The sequence below is a fragment of the Nerophis lumbriciformis genome, linkage group LG03 (genome assembly GCF_033978685.3).
Source record: "Nerophis lumbriciformis linkage group LG03, RoL_Nlum_v2.1, whole genome shotgun sequence".
Lineage (NCBI taxonomy): Eukaryota > Metazoa > Chordata > Actinopteri > Syngnathiformes > Syngnathidae > Nerophis > Nerophis lumbriciformis.
The window spans coordinates 42,267,501-42,290,525 of record NC_084550.2 but is presented as its reverse complement, the minus strand read 5'-3'; the positions used below and the strand labels follow the sequence as shown (position 1 = coordinate 42,290,525).

Below are 23,025 nucleotides of genomic sequence, written 5' to 3'. Positions count from 1 at the left end.
TGAACAACAGGCTGAATAAGTGTACGTTATATGAGGCATAAATAACCAACTGAGAACGTGCCTGGTATGTTAACGTAACATATTATGGTAAGAGTCATTCAAATAACTATAATATATAGAACATGCTATATGTTTACCAAACAATCTGTCACTCTTAATCGCTAAATCCCATGAAATCTTATACGTCTAGTCTCTTACGTGAATGAGCTAAATAATAATATTTGATATTTTACGGTAATGTGTTAATAATTTCACACATAAGTCGCTCCCGAGTATAAGTCGCACCCCCGGCCAAACTATGAAAAAAACTGGGACTTATAGTCCGAAAAATACGGTATATAGAATATATAGCATTATTCTTATCCTCTTTATCTCATCTATGTACAGTCACGATCAAAAGTTTACATACACTTGTAAAGAACATAATGTCATGGCTGTCTTGAGTTTCCAATCATTTCTACAACTCTGTTTGTGATAGAGTGATTGGGGCACATACTTGTTTGTCACAAAAAACATTCATGAAGTTTGTGTCAGGTTGTGTAGGTGACGAACCCCAAGATGCATAGATGACGGCAGGCATTGAGCGAGAAAACATGATTTAATGTCCATCAAATAAAGGAAAAAACACAAACCAGAAACTATGAATAGCCAAAACTGAAAACAGGAACCAGCAAATAGAAAAACTGGAAACAGCTAATGGCTAACAAGAAAACACGAAACAAAAGAGCTAGGAGACAGCAAACTGTAATCTATAAGGAACTATCAAACAGGAACAGCTTACCGCAAACAACGACAAGTAGTAGACACGACAGGTAGTAGCTCTAACGACAAGTAGTGATGACATCGACAATGACAATAATCCAGCAGTGAGGGAGGGCAGGGCAGGTATAAATAGCAGCTGGCTGATTGACACCAGGTGTGGCCAGGTGCCAATCAGCCACAGCTGAGGGGACAGCACTCAGAGAGACAAACAGGAAACTGAACCAAAATAAGAGTGCTGACAGGAAATAAAACAAATACAGAGGAAAAACTAAATCTTAACCAAACTGTCAGGGACAAGCCTGACAGTTTGCTTCTTTTATGAATTTATTATGGGTCTACTGAAAATGTGACCAAACCCGCTGGGTCAAAAGTATACATCCAGCAATGTACATTATCAATTTTGGTGATGTAGAAAAGTTACAATCAAATCAAATTAGGTCCATGGCATGGCCTCTCAACTTCATGTGATTGACCTGTTGACTTCTCTGAGTCCATCTAAATAGGGCTCATGTGATGCAGTCATTAGACTCGGTTACAAACGCGACAATGGGAAAGTCAAAGGAACTCGGCACAGATTCGAAAAAACTAATCATTGACTTGAACAAGTCAGGAAAGTCACTTGGAGCCATTTCAAAGCAGCTTAAGGTCTTAAGAGCAACTGTGCAGACAATTGTTTGTAAGTATAAAGTACATGGCACAGTTTTGTCACTGCCACGATCAGGAAGAAAACTATCACCTGCTACTGAGAAGACATTTTGTCAAGAGAAGTGGTCAAAAATTCAAGCAGAAGCTTGTGGATGGCTACCAAAAGCGCCTTTTTGCAGTGAAACTTGCCAAGGGACATGTAACCAAATATTAACATTGCTGTATGTATACTTTTGACCCAGCAGATTTGCTCACATTTTCAGTAGACCCATAATAAATTCATAAAATTACCAAACTTCATGAATGTTTTTTGTGACCAACAAGTATGTGCTCCAATCACTATATCACAAAAAAAAGAGTTGTTGAAATTACTGGAAATTCAAGACAGCCATGACATTCTGCTCTTTACAAGTGTATGTAAACTTTTGACCACGACTGAAGGACCCATAGAACAGTGGTTCTTAACCTGGGTTCGATCGAACCCTAGGGGTTCGGTGAGTCGGGCTCAGGGCTTCGGCGGAGGTCAAGACACACCCGACTCATCGTGTAAATAAAAACTTTTCCCTATCGGCGTATTACGGATACGGCAACAGCAGAAGTCAGACTGATTTGCAGGTGTGTAATTTGTTGTGAGTTTATGCACTGTGTTGGTTTTGTTCTTTGAACAAGGTGATGTTCGTACACGGTTCATTTTGTGCACCAGTAAAAAAACATGGTAACACTTTAGTATGGGAAACATATTCACCATTAATTAGTTGCATGCAAATTAGTAACATATTGGCTCTTAACTAGTCATTATTAAGTACTTATTAATGTCTTATTCTGCATGGCCTTATTATAACCCTGGCCCTAACCCTCTAACCCTAAACAAATAACTCTAAATTAAGTCTTTGTTACTTAGAATATGTTCCCCTAGTGTCCAAAAAAACTTTAAATTAAGTCTTTGTTACTTAGAATATGTTCCCCATACTAAAGTGTTACCAAAAACATAACTTTGTGTTAAATTTGAAAAGAACCAACATTTTATTTTTCACTAAAGAAGGGTTCGGTGAATGCGCACATGAAACTGGTGGGGTTCGGTACCTCCAACAAGGTTAAGAACCACTGCCATAGAATATCATAGAATATGTACTGTATAAATTATTATTAATATTTATACCCATGCTTTGATGTCATTAAACAGGAGAGCGTGCCGGAAATACATGTGGCTACTCCGTTAGGTGCAGTTTAAAATACAAGACCAGCAATAAATAACATGTTAAAAATAAATACAGAGCGAAAAGTGAAAAACAGTATAAACTATTGTGTCATATTAAATATCATATCCTTCAAGACAGCCAGCATGGTTTGAATGTCAAAAACTAACAAGCACAACATTTTTGTAGGATCTCTTAAAATGTACAATTTAAACTGCAGTTGTGTGGAAAATGCAGATAAAAGGCGTCTTTTTTAAAAACATGTTGAGTCAGACAGTCTTGCTGGCTTTTTTGGACTCCTTTCTAGTCCAGTCTTGTTTGTGTTGCAATTTGAAGCCAGCGTCTACGCCTGCTAAGCAGTTTTCAGTTCACTGCTTGTTTGGCGGAAGTCTTCTTGCTCTTTCACATCTTGGTTCACTTTAGCTTGTTGGCCTGAGTTCAGCTTTCTTGTTTTGGATGACTCGTCTCCTTGTGCTTGGTCCATGTTTGCATGTTTGCATGTTGCCCATGAAAGCCTTCACGTTGTTACACAGGTGTTGTTATGTGACTGCAGACCCAGCGCATACGCATCATTTAGATTTATTTTGTCTGAGAGAGAAATATATACGTATAATGTCCCGCTGGGCATGATACAAATGTCCGCGTGTGCACAATAGAAACGAGGCATCCAGCCAGGCAGGGAAGAAAACTCTCGCAGCTGTAACTTTCACTCATTGTGTGAATGCTCCAAAGTATTCACACACATGATTTTCTACACTAAAATTCATCTGTTTATTCCTGTTTTTATTATTATTATTCTTCTCCAGATTTTGGCGCGTTCTACCTTGCACATTTTTCACCCGATTCAAACTGTTCCAACTTCAAACTGTTCAGCCTATTCAGAAATTGCGGGCTTTTCCTTGACAAATTCCAATTCCCAGATTTCCCAGAAATCAATTTTTCCCATTCAAAATGAATTGGCCATTTTTCATACTTCCACCATGTCCACATTTTTCAACCCATTCAAACTATACCACCTTCAACATATTCCACCATTCTGGAAATTCAAACTTCCCTTTTTCCAAGTCCAAAAAAATTCCAGGATTTTCCAGAATTCCTGGTTTTCCAAAGCCCTATTTTCACCCTTTTTTTTGGCGACTACCGTATTTTTCGGACTATAAGTCGCAGTTTTTTCCATAGTTTGGCCGGGGGTGCGACTTATACTCAGGAGCGACTTATGTGTGAAATTATTAACACATTAGCGTAAAATATCAAATAATATTATTTAGCTCATTCACGTAAGAGACTAGACGTATAAGATTTCATGGGATTTAGCGATTAGGAGTGACAGATTGTTTGGTAAACGTATAGCATGTTCTATATGTTATAGTTATTTGAATGACTCTTACCATAATATGTTACGTTAACATACCAGGCACGTTCTCAGTTGGTTATTTATGCGTCATATAACGTACACTTATTCAGCCTGTTGTTCACTATTCTTTATTTATTTTAAATTGCCTTTCAAATGTCTATTCTTGGTGTTGGGTTTTACCAAATAAATTTCCCCCAAAAATGCGACTTATACTCCAGTGCGACTTATATATGTTTTTTCCTTCTTTTATTATACATTTTCGACAGGTGCGACTTATACTCCGAAAAATACGGTACTCCTTCCACATTTTTCAACGCATTTCAACCATTTTACCGTCAAATCACTCCTCTTAAACAAGACAAAAAACAAAGTTATTTTTTGAAATGTAAAAATTCCCGGTTTTCCCGAAATTCCAGGAATTCCGTAATACCATTTTTCAATTCAACATGTTACTACATTCTCGACCGATTTGCAACATTTCAACACCAACCATTTCAACTCATTCTGACCATTCAAGTTTTTTTTTTACCATTTTCCAAAAAAATTCCCGCTTTTTCCAAAATTAACCATTTTTTTTGTAAATTCCCACTGAGACATTCTTCAAAGTTTCACAATTACCACATTTTTCATCTGATTCAAACCATTCTAACTTCAAAATATTCAGCCTGTTCAGGAATTGTGTGCTCTACTTCAACAATTCTAAAAAAAATTCCCGGATTTCCCATAATTCCTTTTTTTTTGTGCATTTTCCCCATTCAAAATGAATCGGCCATTTTTCAAATTTCCACAATTCCCACATTCTTCAACCCATTCAAACCATTCCACCTTCAACACATTCCACCATTCTGGAAATTCAAACTACCCTTTTTCCAAGTTACGGTAAAAAGAAGTCCAGATTTTCCCGAAATTCCCTAATACCATTTACTACTTCAACATTTCTTGTCCGATTTAAACCATTCCAACACCAACCAATTCAGCTCATTTAGGATATTCATGGTCCTAATCATTTTCAAAAAATCCCGCTTTTGCCAAAATTCCCAAATTTCCAGGGATTCCCATTGAAATGAATGGGACATTTTTCAATCCATACAAACCATTCCAACACCAACACATTCCTCTTATCTTGGACATTTAAACTAATACTTTCCAAAGTTCCAACCCAAATTCCGGTTTTCCTGGAAATTCAAACTCTTCAACATTCAAACCATTCAAACATTCAAACCATTTCAGCGTTTAAACGATTTCAACATTTAAACCATTTCTACATTCATCCTACGTGCCTTTAGCATTTCAGTTCAGCGTCAGCTCTTCAACATTCAAACCATTCCAACATTTAAACTATTCTTACATTTATACTACATTTTGTCAGCATTTCAGTTCAACTTCAGCATTGGAGCATTCACACGCAATTCTTTCAGGAATTGCCTCTTCTAGTTGAGGAATGTTTCTCTGCTTGCATCAAGCTCGGTCGATGTTCCGCCCCCGAGAGCCAAGTACACCACCAGATTGGTAGGTTCCTTCAGCTCCGTAAACTGTAAAGTGCCATTCATATAAAATGTGCGGGCCGCACTAACATTAAACTTTTATATAAAGGTGGAGGCCACAAAATATCATGAACTCTACAGCCTCTTTTCTGTGTTGTAGTGCCGACCATTTCCTCGGTTGTTGGTTCTTACTTCATATCCTCTTTTCTAGGGTCGTACGTATTCAATTTAGGTCAAATAGTTGTTCTATAATGTGTACAAACCAGTGTGTGTTATTACATTAGGATGCACAGTGACACGCTCTCTGGTTGAACAATAGTCTTTTGTTTGGAAAGATAATGCATCTTTTATTAGTAGGGCTGTTGATGACACTTTAAATGGGGACAGCTGCACAAACTGACGTCCAATCAAAACTGATCTTTATAATCTTTGCAATAGCAGCATTTTTAATGAGTACATTTGAATAAAAAAACATAAAAACCTGGATAGAACAAAATGTGCATAATAGTCGGGGAAGAGGAGTGTTTATACTATTATACATTGTAGGCAGCTATAAAATATATATAATCCCTGTGAAAAAATGATACACGGATTAAATATACATACATATACAGGATTTTACCTAAGCTGCCAAGATACCTGTGGCGGTGGGGGTGGTCACAATGACATCATCGAGTAATTTGATTAATTTGCTATGATGATATGATTCTCTTTTAAAAAGGCTCAAAAAACATACATACATTTAAAACATCTGTTTTTATTAACTAGCGGTAAGATATATATTTGTTGATCGTTTTGCCATATTTTCAATTGTTGCTGCTTTTTGTACAAGGTAGGGTTGAGATTGGTGAACGTATAGCATGTTCTGTATGTTATAGTTATTTGAATGACTCTTACCATAATACGTTACGTTAACATACCAGGCACGTTCTCAGTTGGTTATTTATGCGTCATATAACGTACACTTATTCAGCCTGTTGTTCACTATTCTTTATTTAATTTAAATTGCCTTTCAAATGTCTATTCTTGGTGTTGGGTTTTATCAAATAAATGTCCCCCAAAAATGCGACTTATACTCCAACTCGACTTATATGTTTTTTCCCTTCTTTATTATGCATTTCGGCCGGTGCGACTTATACTCCGAAAAATACGGTATATATATATGTATGTATGTATATGTATGTATGTATGTATGTATGTATGTATGTATGTATGTGTATACATACATACATACATACATACGTTTTTTTTTTTAAATATGCAAGTCATATTTAGTCTAATAAAACTAGTTTTTCAGTATTTTCATGATGATAAATACACAATTATTTTCAAAAAGGTTCCTATTCAGTCCCTGTTGAAAGTGTTAAAGTATTGTCAGATTGTCAGGAGACGACAGAAACATCAAATAGTCACAAAATGTGCTGACTTGACACTTTCTCTCCCTGCAGCTCAGTCTATGAGTGTGGAGTCATCCCCCAGTGGCCAGGTGACCCTGCAAGTGGGCTCACCTGTGCTGCTGAGCTGCCAGATCAACGGGCTGCCTTCTGACGGCAACTCTGGCATGCTGGTTCAGTGGCTGAAGACCAGCAATGCGGGTGTGGAGGTCAGTTTGGTTTGAAAAGTCTACAGAAAGTGACGCACCAAGACAAGTAGCAGTCGTAGTAACAGGAGTAATATCGGTATTGGTATTAATAGTAGTAATATTAATAACATAAGTAGTAGTATTAGCAGTACTAATAACAGTAGAAGTAGTTGTATGAGTAGTATTAGTAACAATTGTAGTAGTGGTATTAGAGGTAGTAGTAGCAGCAGCAGTGATCATTAGCAGTAGTGGTAGTATTAAGTAGTAGCAGTATTAGTAGTAATAACAGTAGTAGTAGCAGTATAGGTATCTATAGTAGTACCATTAGCCGTAGTAGTAGTAGTATTATCAGTAGTAGTATTACAAGTAGTAGTAGTAGTAACAGTAGTAGTAGCAGTATTGATATTAGTAGTAATGTAGTAGTAACAGTAGTAACAATAACCTTAGAAGTAGTGACAGTATTAGTAGCAGTATTGATAATAGTAGTAGTAGCAACAGTGGGTAGTAGTAATAGTAGTATCAATAACAGTAGTAGTAGTAGTAGTGGTAACAGTATTAGTAGAAGAATTGGTATTAGTAGTAACAGTATTGGTATCAGTGGTAGTAGTAGTATTAGCATAAGTAGCAACGGTAGTAGTAGTAGTATTATTAGTAACAGTAGTAGGAATAGTGTTGGTAGTATTAGTAACAGTATTAGTAGTGACAGTAGTATTAGTAGTACCAGTAGTAGTAGTAGTAATAACAGTAGTAGTAACAGTATTAGTTGTAATAACAGTAATAGTAGTAGTAACGTTGGCAAGACGTGTGTGTTGTATTGTAGGCGTAGGTGTCCCGTATTACTCCAAAGGTGTGGTTAGTTGGGGCGACAATAGTAGTATTAGTAACAGTAGTAGGAATAGTAGTAGTAGTAACAATAGTAGTAACGGTAGTTAAAGTAAGTTAAAGTTAAAGTACCAATGATTGTCACACACACACTAGGTGTGGCGAAATTATTCTCTGCATTTGACCCATCACCCTTGATCACCCCCTGGGAGGTGAGGGGAGCAGTGAGCAGCAGCGGTGGCCGCGCCCGGGAATCATTTTTGGCGATTTGCCCTCAATTCGTAGTAGTAATAGTAACGTTGACAAGACGTGTGTGTGTTTTTTTTAAGGGGAGGTGTGCCATATGAGCCCAGAGGGTGTGATTAGTTGGGGCGACAGTAGTAGTAAAAGGATTAGTAACTGTAGTAATAGTAGTAGTAGTAACAGTATAACTATAAGTAACCGTAGTAGTAACACTATTAGTAACAGTGTGTGTTGTTTTGAAGGCAGAGGTGTGCCGTATGAGCCCACAGAGGGTGTGATTAGTTGGGCCAACTGATAATAGTGATAGTATTAGTAACAGTTGTTGTAGTAGTAACAGTATTAGTATAAGTAACAGTAGTAGAAACACTAATAATATTATTAGTGACAGTGCTTGTTGTTATGAAGAGTGCCGTATGAGCCCAGAGGGTGCGGTTAGTAATGGCGACAGTAGTAGTAACAGTATTAGAAGTTGTTGTTGTAGTAGTAGTAGTAATAGTATTAGTAACAGTTGTAGTAGTAGTATTAATAGTATTAGTATTGATATAGTAGTAGTGACATTCTTAGTAACAGTAGTAGTACGAACAGTAGTCACTATTCGTGCCAGCATTAGTAACAGAGACAGTATTAGAAACCGTTGTAGTAACAGTATTGGTATGAGTAACAGTAGTAGAAACACTATTAATAACAGTATTAGTGACAGTGTGTGTTGTTTTGAAGGTGGAGGTGTGCCATATGAGCCCAGAGGGTGCGGTCAGTTGGGGCGACAGTAGTATTAACAGTATTGGTGACAGTTGTAGTAAAAGTAGTAACAGTATTAGTATGAGTAACAGTAGTAGAAACACTATTAATAACAGTATTAGTGACAGTATTAGTAACAATGACAGTTTTAGTAACAGTTGTAGTAGTAGTAAAAGTAGTGACAGTATTAATATGGGTAAAAGTAGTAGAAACACTAATAACAATATTAGTGACAGTATTAGTAACAGTTGTAGTAGTAGTAAAAGTAGTAACAGTATTAGTATGAGTAACAGTAGTAGAAACACTATTAATAATAGTATTAGTGACAGTGTGTGTTGTTTTGAAGGTGGAGGTGTGCAATGTGAGCCCAGAGGGTGTGGTCAGTTGGGGTGACAATAGTAGTAATAGTATTAGTAACCGTTGTAGTAGTAGTAAAAGTAGTAACAGTATTAGTATGAGTAACAATTGTAGAAACACTATTTAAAACAGCATTAATGACAGTGTGCGTTGTTTTGAAGGTGGAGGTGTGCCATATGAGCCCAGAGGGTGTGGTCAGTTGATGCGACAGTAGTAGTAACAGTATTAGTGACAGTTGTAGTAGTAGTAAAAGTAGTAACAGTATTAGTTTGAATAACAGTAGCAAAAACACTATTAATAGCAGTATTAGTGACAGTGACAGTATTAGTAACAGTTGTAGAAGTAGTACCGGTAACAGTATTAGTATATGTAACAGTAGTAGAAACACTATTAATAACAGTATTAGTGACAGTGACAGTATTAGTAACCGTAGTAGTAGTAAAAGTACAAACCCTGTTTCCATATGAGTTGGGAAATTGTGTTAGATGTAAATATAAACGGAATACAATGATTTGCAAATCCTTTTCAACCGATATTCAATTGAATGCACTACAAAGACAAGATATTTGATGTTCAAACTCATAAACTTTATTTTTTTTTTGCAAATAATTAACTTATAATTTCATGGCTGCAACACGTGCCAAAGTAGTTGGGAAAGGGCATGTTCACCACTGTGTTACATGGCCTTTCCTTTTAACAACACTCAGTAAACGTTTGGGAACTGAAGAGACACATTTTTGAAGCTTCTCAGGTGGAATTCTTTCCCATTCTTGCTTGATGTACAGCTTAAGTTGTTCAACAGTCCGGGGGTCTCTGTTGTGGTATTTTAGGCTTCATAATGCGCCACACATTTTCAATGGGAGACAGGTCTGGACTACAGGCAGGCCAGTCTAGTACCCGCACTCTTTTACTATGAAGCCACGTTGATGTAACACGTGGCTTGGCATTGTCTTGCTGAAATAAGCAGGGGCGTGCAGGGTAACGTTGCTTGGATTGCAAAATATGTTGCTCCAAAACCTGTATGTACCTTTCAGCATTAATGGCGCCTTAACAGATGTGTAAGTTACCCATGTCTTGGCCACTAATACACCCCCATACCATCACAGATGCTGGCTTTTCAACTTTGCGCCTATAACAATCCAGATGGTTCTTTTCGTCTTTGGTCCGGAGGACCCGACGTCCACAGTTTCCAAAAACAATTTGAAATGTGGACTCCTGAGACCACAGAACACTTTTCCACTTTGTATCAGTCCATCTTAGATGAGCTCAGGCCCAGCGAAGCCGACTACATTTCTGGGTGTTGTTGATAAACGGTTTTCGCCTTGCATAAAAGACTTTTAACTTGCACTTACGGATGTAGCGACCAACTGTAGTTACTGACAGTGGGTTTCTGAAGTATCCTTTACACACTGATGTCGCTTGTTGATGCAGTACAGCCTGAGGGATCGAAGGTCACAGGCTTAGCTGCGTACGTGCAGTGATTTCTCCAGATTCTCTGAACCCTTTGATGATATTACGGACCGTAGATGGTGAAATCCCTAAATTCCTTGCAATAACTGGTTGAAAAAGTTTTTTCTTAAACTGTTCCAACAATATGCTCACGCATTTGTTGACAAAGTGGTGACCCTCGCCCCGTCCTTGTTTGTGAATTACTGAGCATTTCATGTAATCTACTTTTATACCCAATCATGGCACCCACCTGTTCCAAATTTGCCTGTTCACCTGTGGGATGTTCCAAATAAGTGTTTGATGAGCATTCCTCAACTTTATCAGTATTTATTGCCACCTTTCCCAACTTCTTTGTCACGTGTTGCTGGCATCAAATTCTAAAGTTAATTATTATTTGCAACAAAAAAAAAAGTTTATCAGTTTGAACATCAAATATGTTGTCTTTGTAGCATATTCAACTGAATATGGGTTGAAAATGATTTACAAATCATTGTATTCTGTTTATATTTACATCTAACACAATTTCCCAACTCATATGGAAACGGGGTTTGTAGTAACAGTGACAGTATTAGTGACAGTGTGTGTTGTTTTGAAGGTGGAGGTGTGCCGTATGAGCCCAGAGGGTGTGGTCAGTTGGGGCGACGACCTGAGCCGATCCAGCGGAGGTTCACTGGAGAAAGTGTCGGAGGGGAAATATTCCCTCAAGTTGTTCTCCGCCCGTCCCTCCGACTCGGGCGAGTACACGTGCGTGGTAAGTGTGTACGCAGGAAGAAGGATTCCCGCTGCGTCTTCCGCCGCCACCATCAGTCAGCGGTCAGAGGGCGTCACCGTCAATCTGAAGAGCAAAGGTAAGTAGTTCGTCTTCACCCCACAAACTCAGCACGCGTGTGAACTACGTCTTCCTTTAGACGTTCTGGTTGCCGCCGTGGCTCAGCTGCCCCGAGGCCCGCTGCTCAAACGAGGCAGCACCGTCACCCTCATTTGCAACGTCACCGTGACGACCACAGGCCCCGCCCAAGCTCAGGTGCGGTGGCTGCGACGGCCCATCCTGGAGATCAAGACGAGCGACGTCGGGCCGACGGAAGCCGCCGCCGCCGCCGCCGAAGTGATCCCTGAAATGGTGGCCGCCCTCATGTATGACGGCGTGGTCAGCATCTACAATGGCAGCAGCGAGGTCAGCGTGGACCGCTTGTCTGCTGGCCAATACCGTCTGAGGATCCACGCCGCCTCCGATCAAGACCAGGGTCTGTACGCCTGCCACGCCGAGGCCTGGAGCCAAGACCCCCATGGAGGATGGTACAACACCGGCGCCGAGGCGGAGTCCAACACCGTCACCGTCTACTTGTATTCTCGAGGTAACTACATCAGCTTCTTCCCAAAAATAGCACAATTCTCTTGCTATATAGGGGATCTTTGTCTGGCCTTTTTGGGGGTAGATAAATAAAAATAGCAAAGCACTATTTTCATACAGGGGATCTTTGACTGGCCTTTTTGGAGTAGATAAATAAAAACAGCAAAGCACTCTTGTCATATTTAGGATATTGGACTGGCCTTTTTGGAGTAGATAAATGAAAACAGCAAAGCACTCTTTTCCTGTATAGGATCTTGGACTGGCCTTTTTGGAGTAGATAAATAAAAATAGCAAAGCACTATTTTCATACAGGGGATCTTTGACTGGCCTTTTTGGAGTAGATAAATAAAAACAGCAAAGCACTCTTGTCATATATAGGATATTGGGCTGGCCTTTTTGGAGTAGACGTAGGGACGGCGTGGCGCAGTGGAAGAATGGCCGTGCGCGACCCGAGGGTCCCTGGTTCAATCCCCACCTAGTACCAACCTCGTCATGTCCGGTGTGTCCTGAGCAAGACACTTCACCCTTGCTCCTGATGGGTGCTGGTTAGCGCCTTGCATGGCAGCTCCCTCCATCAGTGTGTGAATGGGTAAATGTGGAAGTAGTGTCAAAGCGCTTTGAGTACCTTGAAGGTAGAAAAGCGCTATACAAGTATAACCCATTTATAACCCATTATAGATAAATAAAAACAGCAAAGCACTCTTGTCATCTATAGGATCTTGGACTGGCCTTTTTGGAGTAGATAAATGAAAATAGCAAAGCACTATTTTCATACAGGGGATCTTTGATTGGCCTTTTTGGAGTAGATAAATAAAAACAGCAAAGGACTCTTGTCATATATATAGGATCTTGGACTGGCCTTTTTGGAGTAGATAAATACAAACAGCAAAGCACTCTTGTCATCAAGAGGATCTTGGACTGGCCTTTTTGGAGTAGATAAATAAAAATAGCAAAGCACTATTTTCATATATAGGATCTTGGACTGGCCTTTTTGGAGTAGATGAATAAACAGCAAAGCACTCTTGTCATATATAGGATCTTTGACTGGCCTTTTTGGAGTAGATAAATAAAAACAAGCAAAGCACTCTTGTCATATATAGGATCTTGGACTGGCCTTTTTGGAGTACATAAATAAAAATAGCAAAGCACTATTTTCATACAGGGGATCTTTGACTGGCTTTTTTGGAGTAGATAAATAATAACAGCAAAGCACTCTTGCCTAGGGCTGCAACTAACAACTAATTTGATAATCGAATAATCTGTCGATTATTGCTTCGATTAATCGATTAATAATCGGATACAAGAGACAAACTGCATTTCTATCCTTTCCAGTATTTTATTGAAAAAAAACAGCATACTGGCACCATACTTATTTTGATTATTGTTTCTCAGCTGTTTGTAAATGTTGCAGTTTAAAAATAAAGGTTTATAAAAAAAAAAAAAATGTTTATAAAAAAGTAGCCTCTGCGCATGCGCATAGCATAGATCCAACGAATCGATGACTAAATTAATCGCCAACTATTTTTATAATCAATTTTAATCGATTTAATCGATTAGTTGTTGCAGCCCTACTCTTGTCATATAGAGGGTCTTGAACTGGCTTTTTTGGAGTAGATACGTAAAAACAGCAGAGTAAGGCTGTCAAATATGATCATGGCCAGGCCTTTTTTGAGTAGACGAATAAACAGCAAAGTACTCTTGTCATATAGAGGGTCTTGGACTGACCTTTTTGGAGTAGATACCTAAAAACAGCAGAGTGAACCTGTCATAAAGGATATTAGACTGGCCTTTTTGGAGTAGATACATAAAAACAGCAAAGCAATCTTGTCATATAGAGGGTCTTGAACTGGCTTTTTTGGAGTAGATACCTAAAAACAGCAGAGAAGTCTGTCATATAGGATCTTAGACTGGCCTTTTTGGAGTTGATAACTATAAACAGCAAAGCACTCTTGTCATGAAGGGGATCTTTGACTGGTCTTTTTGGAGTAGATTAATATAAACAGTAAAGCACTCTTGTCATATAGAGGGTCTTGAACTGGCCTTTTTACAGTAGATTCCTAAAAATTCTGCTGTTGTTTATAGCAGGTGATGAAATGTTCTCACCTTTTTAAGTTGTTTATAGCAGGTGATGAAATGTTCTCACCTTTTTAATAACATGGCGACCACTTTACTGAAGTGAAATTGTTCAAAAATATTTGTTAAAAAAGTTGAAATAATTACATGTAAGTTTTTAGAAGAATTTGTATTTGATGAAGCTCAATTCATTGAAATGATAAATAAATGAGGAAACTCCTAATGTGACATGATAATAAATATGTTATTATACATACATTATAATAAATGTTATTATATATACATTATAATACATGTTATTTTATATACATTATAATAAATTGTATTTTATATACATTATAATAAATGTTATTGTATATACATTATAATAAATGTTATTATGTATACATTATAATAAATAGTATATATACATTATAATGTTATTGTATATACTTTATAATGTTATTTTATTTACATTATAATGTTATTTGATAGATAGTACTTTATTGATTCCTTCAGGAGAGTTCCCTCAGGAAAATTAAATATATATACATTATAATAAATATTATATATACATTATAATAAATGTTATTATGTATACATTATAATCAATTTTATTATATATACATTATAATAAATATTATATATACATTATAATAAATGTTATATATACATTATAATAAATGTTATTAATTATACATTACAATATATATATATATGCATTATGATAAATATTATTATATATACATTATAATAAATATACATACATTATAATAAATATTATTGTATATACATTATAATAATTGTTATTATATACACATTATAATAAATGTTATTATATATACATTATAATGTTATATATACATTATTATGAATGTTATTATATATACATTATAATAAAAGTTATATATACATTATAATAAATATTATATATGCATTATAATAAATATATACATTATAATAAATGTTATTATATATACATTATAGTAAATGTTATTATATATACATTATGATAAATATTATATATACATTATAATAAATGTTATTATATATACATTATAATATCCATTGTGTTATTATATATCCATTATAATAAATGTTATTATATATATACATTATAATAAATATTATATACATAAATGTTATTATGTATACACTATAATAAATGTTATTATGTATACATTATAATAAATATGATATATACATAAATGTTATTATATATACATTTAATAATGTTATTATATATATACAATATAATAAATATTATATATACATAAATGTTATTATATATACATTATAATAAATGGTATATATACATTATAATAAATTGTATTATATATACAATATAATAAATTGTATTATATATACATTATAATACATTTTATTATATATAGATTATGATACATTTTATCATAAGTGGATAATAAATGTTATATATACATTATAATACATATTATCTATACATTATACATATTATATATACATTATAATAAATAGTATATATACATTATAATAATTATTATATATACATTACAATATTATATATACATTATAGTAAATGTTATGTATACATTATAATAAATGTTATTATATATACATTTTAATAAATGTTATTATATATACATTACAATAAATGTTGTTATATATACATTATAATAGTGTATACATACATTATAATAAATGTTATAATATATACATTATAATACATATTATATATACATTATAATAAATGTTTGTATATATACATTATAATAAATGTTATTATATATACATGATAATAAATGTTATTATAATAAATGTTTCCTTTGCCACAGCTGGCGACCTGCTCCTCATCCCTCTGGTGGCGGGTGCGGCCGCTGCCTTGTTAGTGGGCGTGGTCATCTTCGCCACGGTTACGTGCTGCTTCATGTCGCGCCTGGCCAAGCAGCGCGCTCACAAGTAGTTTGTTCGCCAAGACACTCGGCGAGCGGCGGACGGCGGAATTTCGCGACGTGTCAAATGTCAAAACCTTTTTCTTTTTTTTTTCTACGGGTTTTGTTTTTCTACAAAGATGTAAATGTTGTGTCCACTTAATGAGCCACTTGTGTGACACTGCCTGCAGCTTCCTGCTAAATACTGAGTACTGAATACTTGATGGAAAAGCACTGAGCTGAAGATGTGAACATGAACATCTTCCATCTTCTTCCTGTAAACACTTCCATAGTGACAGCCTATTTACTCAACTGCAGAGAGTAGCGGGCACGTCGTTGAAGCAAGGTGTGTGTTTGTAAAGTTGTCTGTTGGTTAGCATTCTTACTCACGCTTTTACTGCCTCACGTTACCACTTTTTATTTTCTTTCATTCTGGCTTTTAAGGTGCGTACACCTGCGAAAATTACTAAAAAAGTTAGCATGCTAACAGTTAGCATGTGTCACGTAACCAAGTTATATGACTCTTGACGTGCACGGCGGTAGGATTGGCCCTAAAAGTTAGCATTTTAATGTTAGCATGTGTCACGTACCAAGTTGTATCACTCTTGATGTGCACGGCGGTAAAATTCGCCCTAAAAGTTAGCATTCTAATGTTAGCATGGTTGCATGCTAACAGTTAGCATGTGTCACGTAGCAAATTATATGGCTCTTGACATGCACGGCGGTAAAATTCGCCCTAAAAGTTAGCATTCTAATGTTAGCGGAGTTGCATGCTAACAGTTAGCATGTGTCACGTAGCAAATGATATGGCTCTTGACGTGCACGGCGGTAAAATTGGCCCTAAAAGTAAGCATTCTAATGTTCGCGTGGTTGAATGGTAATTTCCGGGAATTTAAGGAACTGGGAAACATATTGGTTTAAATGTACATGATGAGTGGTATGTTGGACTGGTTCGCATAATCTGGCACTTTTTGGTAATTTCCGGGAATTTAAGGAACTGGGAAGCATGGTTTAAACGTACAGGATGAGTGGTATGTTGGAACGGTTCGCATAATTTTTTGGTAATTTCCGGGTAATCCGGGAATTTAAGGAACTGGGAAACATGGTTTAAATGTCCAGAATGAGTGGTATGTTGGAACGGTTCACATAATCTAGCATGCTAACGTTAGCATTCTAACGCATTTTTGGGTAATTTTCGGGTAATCCGGGAATTTAAGGAACTGGGAAACATGGTTTAAACGTCCAGGATGAGTAGTATGTTCGAACGGTTCGCATAATCTAGCATTCTAACGCATTTTTTGGTAATTTTCGGGTAATCCGGGAATTTAAGGAACTGGGAAACATATTGCCTTAAATGTCCGGAATGAGTGGTATGTTGGAACGGTTCGCATAATCTAGCATGCTTAAGCATTTTTATGGTAATTTCCGGATAATTTGGGAATTTAAGGAACTGGGAAACATATTGTCTTAAATGTCCGGGATGAGTGGTATGTTGGAACGGTTCGCATAATTTTTTGGTAATTTCCGGGTAATCCGGGAATTTAAGGAACTGGGAAACATGGTTTAAATGTCCAGAATGAGTGGTATGTTGGAACGGTTCACATAATCTAGCATGCTAACGTTAGCATTCTAACGCATTTTTTGGTAATTTTCGGGTAATCCGGGAATTTAAGGAACTGGGAAACATGGTTTAAACGTCCAGGATGAGTGGTATGTTCGAACGGTTCGCATAATCTAGCATTCTAACGCATTTTTTGGTAATTTTCGGGTAATCCGGGAATTTAAGGAACTGGGAAACATATTGCCTTAAATGTCCGGAATGAGTGGTATGTTGGAACGGTTCGCATAATCTAGCATGCTTAAGCATTTTTATGGTAATTTCCGGATAATTTGGGAATTTAAGGAACTGGGAAACATATTGTCTTAAATGTCCGGGATGAGTGGTATGTTGGAACGGTTCGCATAATCTAGCATGCTAATTTTAGCATGCTAACTTTTGAGCTAATCAGAATCAGAAATACTTTAATGTCACACCTTTTTAGTTAATTTCGCAGCCGTACACCTTAGTCACATAATTTGATATTTAACGCATGCTAACATGAGCATGCTAACCATTTTTAGCTAATGAGGCGCAGCTAAATAAGCTTTAAATTGGAGGATACACAATGTTTGTTTATTTCCCAGAAGGATGATGAACCAATCTGACGTTAGCATTGTGGCAAGACTGTAAGACACAAGCATTGTTGCATTTAAAGAGAAGTATTTTGGGAGTAAACTGCATGATTTTCTTTGTTGGTGTTTTTAATTTATTGATATTTTGTACCTGTGCTGCCATCAATTGACGGACAAACAAGTGAGTTTGTTGTGGAATGTCACTTTTCTGTCCCTGCTCACCTGATCCTGTCCTAAATCCTGATTATTCATGTTGCTAATGAACATTGGGGACTAAAATGAAAGACTACCGCTTCGCATGGTGAGTCCACGTTGGCGTGATGTACGTGCACGCCACAGCGCTGGCTGCTTTCCATATGCAAGTCATCGTTAATCCCCGTCATCACCCAACCCCGTTCTCTCTGCAGCGTCACTGTCGTTCCCCATCGTCCCCGAACGCATCTTTAAAGACTCTAATGGTGCCCTTGGAAAATGTGTCGCTCCATAACTGACTTTAATAAATTGTTGCATTTCTGATGCCACTGATGATTGTTATCGTTCATGAACGCACGCACACACACACACACACACACACACTTGTATTTGTTACCTTCTTGAGATCTCCGAAAATTGTCTACCTCTTTAGGACCACCCTTTCTAGATATATAAAGATGTGTATTTACAACATTAATAATACATACTTACTATGCAAATATAAAAAAGCTTGTTGTGAAAAATGAGTTGGAATTTCACCAGAAAAACTTAGAATTTTGGCAGTATTATAATAGAAGTCGTCATTTTACTCAACGCAAGTCCAAATTTTACAAGAAAACTGAACATTTGCGCAATGTTCTGATAAAAGTTGGCATTTTACTCAACAGCCGCAATTTTAGAAGAAAAGCTCAAAATTATGGCAACTTTATGAAAAGAGTTGTAATTTAACTTGACAAAAGTCACAATTTTATAAGAAAACTGTAAAATTTTACTTGGCAAAATTATGACAAGTCATAATTTTACTCCAAAAATGTCACTATTTTACAAGGACAACAAAAAAATTGGAAATATTGCGTCAATAAAAGTCAATCAATCATCAATCAATCTTTATTTATATAGCCCTAAATCACAAGTGTCTCAAAGGGCTGCACAAGCCACAACGACATCCTCGGTACAAAACCCACATACGGGCAAGGAAAAACTCACCCCAGTGGGACGTCGATGTGAATGACTATGAGAAACCTTGGAGAGGACCGCATATGTGGGTAACCCCCCCCCTCTAGGGGAGACCGAAAGCAATGGATGTCGAGTGGGTCTGACATAATATTGTGAGAGTCCAGTCCATAGTGGATCCAACATAATAGTAGTAAGAGTCCAGTCCATAGTGGGGCCAGCAGGACACCATCCCGAGCGGAGACGGGTCAGCAGCGCAGAGATGTTCCCAGCCGATGCACAGGCGAGCGGTCCACCCCGGGTCCCGACTCTGGACAGCCAGCACTTCATCCATGGCCACCGGACCTGTGCCCCCCCCCCCCTCAAGGAAAAGGGGAGCAGAGGAGAAAAGAAAAGAAACGGCAGATCAACTGGTCTAACAGGGGGGCTATTTAAAGGCTAGAGTATACAAATGAGTTTTAAGATGGGACTTAAATGCTTCTACTGAGGTAGCATCTCTAATTGTTACCGGGAGGGCATTCCATAGTACTGGAGCCCGAATAGAAAACGCTCTATAGCCCGCAGACTTTTTTTGGGCTCTGGGAATCACTAATAAGCCGGAGTTCTTTGAACGCAGATTTCTTGCCGGGACATATGGTACAATGCAATCGACAAGATAGGACGGAGCTAGACCGTGTAGTATTTTATACGTAAGTAGTAAAACCTTAAAGTCACTTCTTAAGTGCACAGGAAGCCAGTGCAGGTGAGCCAGTATAGGCGTAATATGATCAAACTTTCTTGTTCTTGTCAAAAGCCTAGCAGCCGCATTTTGCACCAACTGCAATCTTTTAATGCTAGACATAGGGAGACCCGAAAATAATACGTTACAGTAGTCGAGACGAGACGTAACGAACGCATGAATAATGATCTCAGCGTCGCTAGTGGATAAAATAGAACGAATTTTAGCGATATTACGGAGATGAAAGAAGGCCGTTTTAGTAACACTCTTAATGTGTGATTCAAACGAGAGAGTTGGGTCGAAGATAATACCCAGATTCTTTACTGATTCGCCTTGTGTAATTGTTTGGTTGTCAAATGTTAAGGTGGTATTATTAAATAAATGTCGGTGTTTAGCAGGACCGATAATCAGCATTTCCGTTTTCTTGGCGTTGAGTTGCAAGAAGTTAGCGGACATCTATTGTTTAATTTCATTAAGACACGCCTCCAGCTGACTACAATCCGGCGTGTTGGTCAGCTTTAGGGGCATGTAGAGTTGGGTGTCATCAGCATAACAATGAAAGCTAACACCGTATTTGCGTATGATGTTGCCTAGCGGCAGCATGTAAATACTAAAGAGTGCAGGGCCAAGAACCGAACCCTGAGGAACTCCGCACGTTACCTTAACATAGTCCGAGGTCACATTATTATGGGAGACGCATTGCATCCTGTCAGTAAGATAAGAGTTAAACCACGACAAAGCTAAGTCTGACATACCAATACGTGTTTTGATACGCTCTAATAAAATATTATGATCGACGGTATCGAAAGCAGCGCTAAGATCAAGAAGCAGCAACATAGATGACGCATCAGAATCCATCGTTAGCAGTAGATCATTAGTCATTTTTGCGAGGGCTGTCTCCGTAGAGTGATTTGCCCTGAAACCGGATTGAAAAGGTTCACAGAGATTGTTAGACACTAAGTGTTCATTTAGCTGCTGTGCGACAATTTTTTCGAGGATTTTCGAAATAAAGGGAAGGTGGGACACCGGTCGGTAGTTTACCATGAGGTCAGGATCAAGGTTAGGTCTTTTGAGCAGAGGATGAATAACCGCTTTCTTGAATGCTAGGGGAACAGTGCCAGAGGAAAGTGATAAGTTTATAATATTTAGCACTGATGGACCTAATAATACAAAAAGCTCCTTGATAAGTTTCCCAGGAAGTGGGTCAAGTAAACATGTTGTTTGTTTTATCCCACTTACACGCTGTAATAGTTCCTCTAATGTTATTTCATCAAAAAGAGAGAGACTATTTTGTATTGCAGTATCCGTCGTAGATACAGTTGTATCTGTGTTCATAGAACCCAGTTGTAGCTGGGATGCGTTGTTTTTAATCTCCTTTCTAATGAGTTCAATTTTCTTATTAAAGAAATTCATAAAGTCATCTGCCGAGTGGGTGGAGCTATTGGGAGGAGTCCCTTGTTGGGTTAGCGATGCTACTGTACTAAACAAAAATTTAGGGTCGTTTTTGTTGAGGCGGATGAGATTTGAGTAATATTTAGCTTTAGCTAAGGTAAGCATGCGTTTATACGATATTAAACTATCACTCCATGCTTGATGGAAAACCTCAAGCTTGGTCGCGCGCCATTTGCGTTCCAACTTTCTACATGATAATTTATGAGCTCTGGTTTCCTCTGTAAACCATGGGGTGCGCCTTTTAGGGGCCCTTTTTTGTTTTAGCGGTGCTATACTATCAACGGTTTTGCGCAGGGCATTGTCAAAGTTGTTAGTGAGGTTATCAATAGAGCCGACATAATTTGGGAATGGTGCCATTACCGAAGGCAGTAGGTCAGCAAGAGTCATCGTTGTGGCGGCATTAATGTTGCGGCTGCTATAGCAGTTATTATTATTATTAGTTTGTTGACAATGAGTCAGAACTTCGAATTTTATAAGGTAATGATCGGACATTACTTTAGTATACGGGAGTACCATAACTTTGGAGGTGGTGACACCCCTGACCAGCACTAGATCTATCGTATTGCCGTTGCGATGCGTAGGTTCATTTATTATTTGTGTAAGACCACAGCTATCAATTATAGTCTGGAGTGCCACGCACTGAGGGTCCGATGGGGTATTCATATGGATATTAAAGTCCCCCATTATGATTATATTGTCTGCGTGCGTCACTAGATCAGCAACGAACTCTGAGAATTCATTAATAAAGTCCGAGTAGGGCCCTGGGGGGCGGTAGATAACAGCCATATCGAGAGGCAGCGGTGCGACAGACCTCATAGTAAGCACCTCAAACGATTTGTATTTATTATTTAGGTTAGGGGTAAGGTTAAAGTTTTCATTGTATATTAGTGCGACCCCCCCACCCCTTTTAAGGGGACGGGCAATATGCGCATTCGTATAGTTAGGAGGAGATGCCTCATTTAGCGCAAAAAATTCGTCTGGTTTGAGCCAGGTTTCGCTAAGACCAATGACGTTAAGATTGTTGTCTCTAATGACCTCATTAACTAATAACGTTTTGGGAGACAATGATCTTATGTTTAAAAAGCCCATATTATAAGTATTGGGCTGTTTTGACGAGTTTTTGTTTAAATTATCCGTAGTAGAAATATTAATAATGTTGCGTTTATTATACGTAGTGCACTTTAAATAGTTTCGACCATATCTAGGAATTGATACGACGGGAATTTTCAGATTGTTTGCTTGATGCTGCGATCGACTGAACGCATCATGATTTGCCACCTCAGTAGAATGCATATCTACCCCGGACACATTCACAACAGAAAACACATTATGTGAGTTGTGTGTTATTCTAAGAAAATTGCTATGCGTACAGGAATTATCCAGCCTGGCGCTGGCTAGTTCTAGCTTAACTGACTCCTCACCCGGACTAGCAGGCTCTGTAATTGCCTGTGACCGGGCTTGCTCTAGTGTAGTTAGTCAAATGTGACTTAAACAGTAGTCTATATTCTTAGACAGGATGATGGCGCCTTCCTGGTTAGGGTGAAGGCCGTCCCTCATCAGCAAGCCTGGTTTGCCCCAGAAAGAGGGCCAAT

General features: G+C 37.7%; 1 protein-coding gene across 2 annotated transcripts in view; it reads left to right on the top strand.

The window, feature by feature from the left end:
* Window positions 1-18,642, top strand: part of igsf8 (immunoglobulin superfamily, member 8) — a 62,253-nt gene extending 43,611 nt beyond the window's left edge. For both annotated transcript variants that reach the window (XM_061937768.2, XM_061937767.2), the window contains exons 5-8: window positions 6,890-7,044; window positions 11,228-11,480; window positions 11,541-11,987; window positions 15,850-18,642. In XM_061937768.2, coding sequence (XP_061793752.2) covers window positions 6,890-7,044; window positions 11,228-11,480; window positions 11,541-11,987; window positions 15,850-15,977 — 983 coding nt within the window. In that variant the 3' untranslated portion in view covers window positions 15,978-18,642. The remainder of the gene's footprint in view (window positions 1-6,889; window positions 7,045-11,227; window positions 11,481-11,540; window positions 11,988-15,849) is intronic.
* The last annotated feature ends 4,383 nt before the right edge of the window (window positions 18,643-23,025 follow it).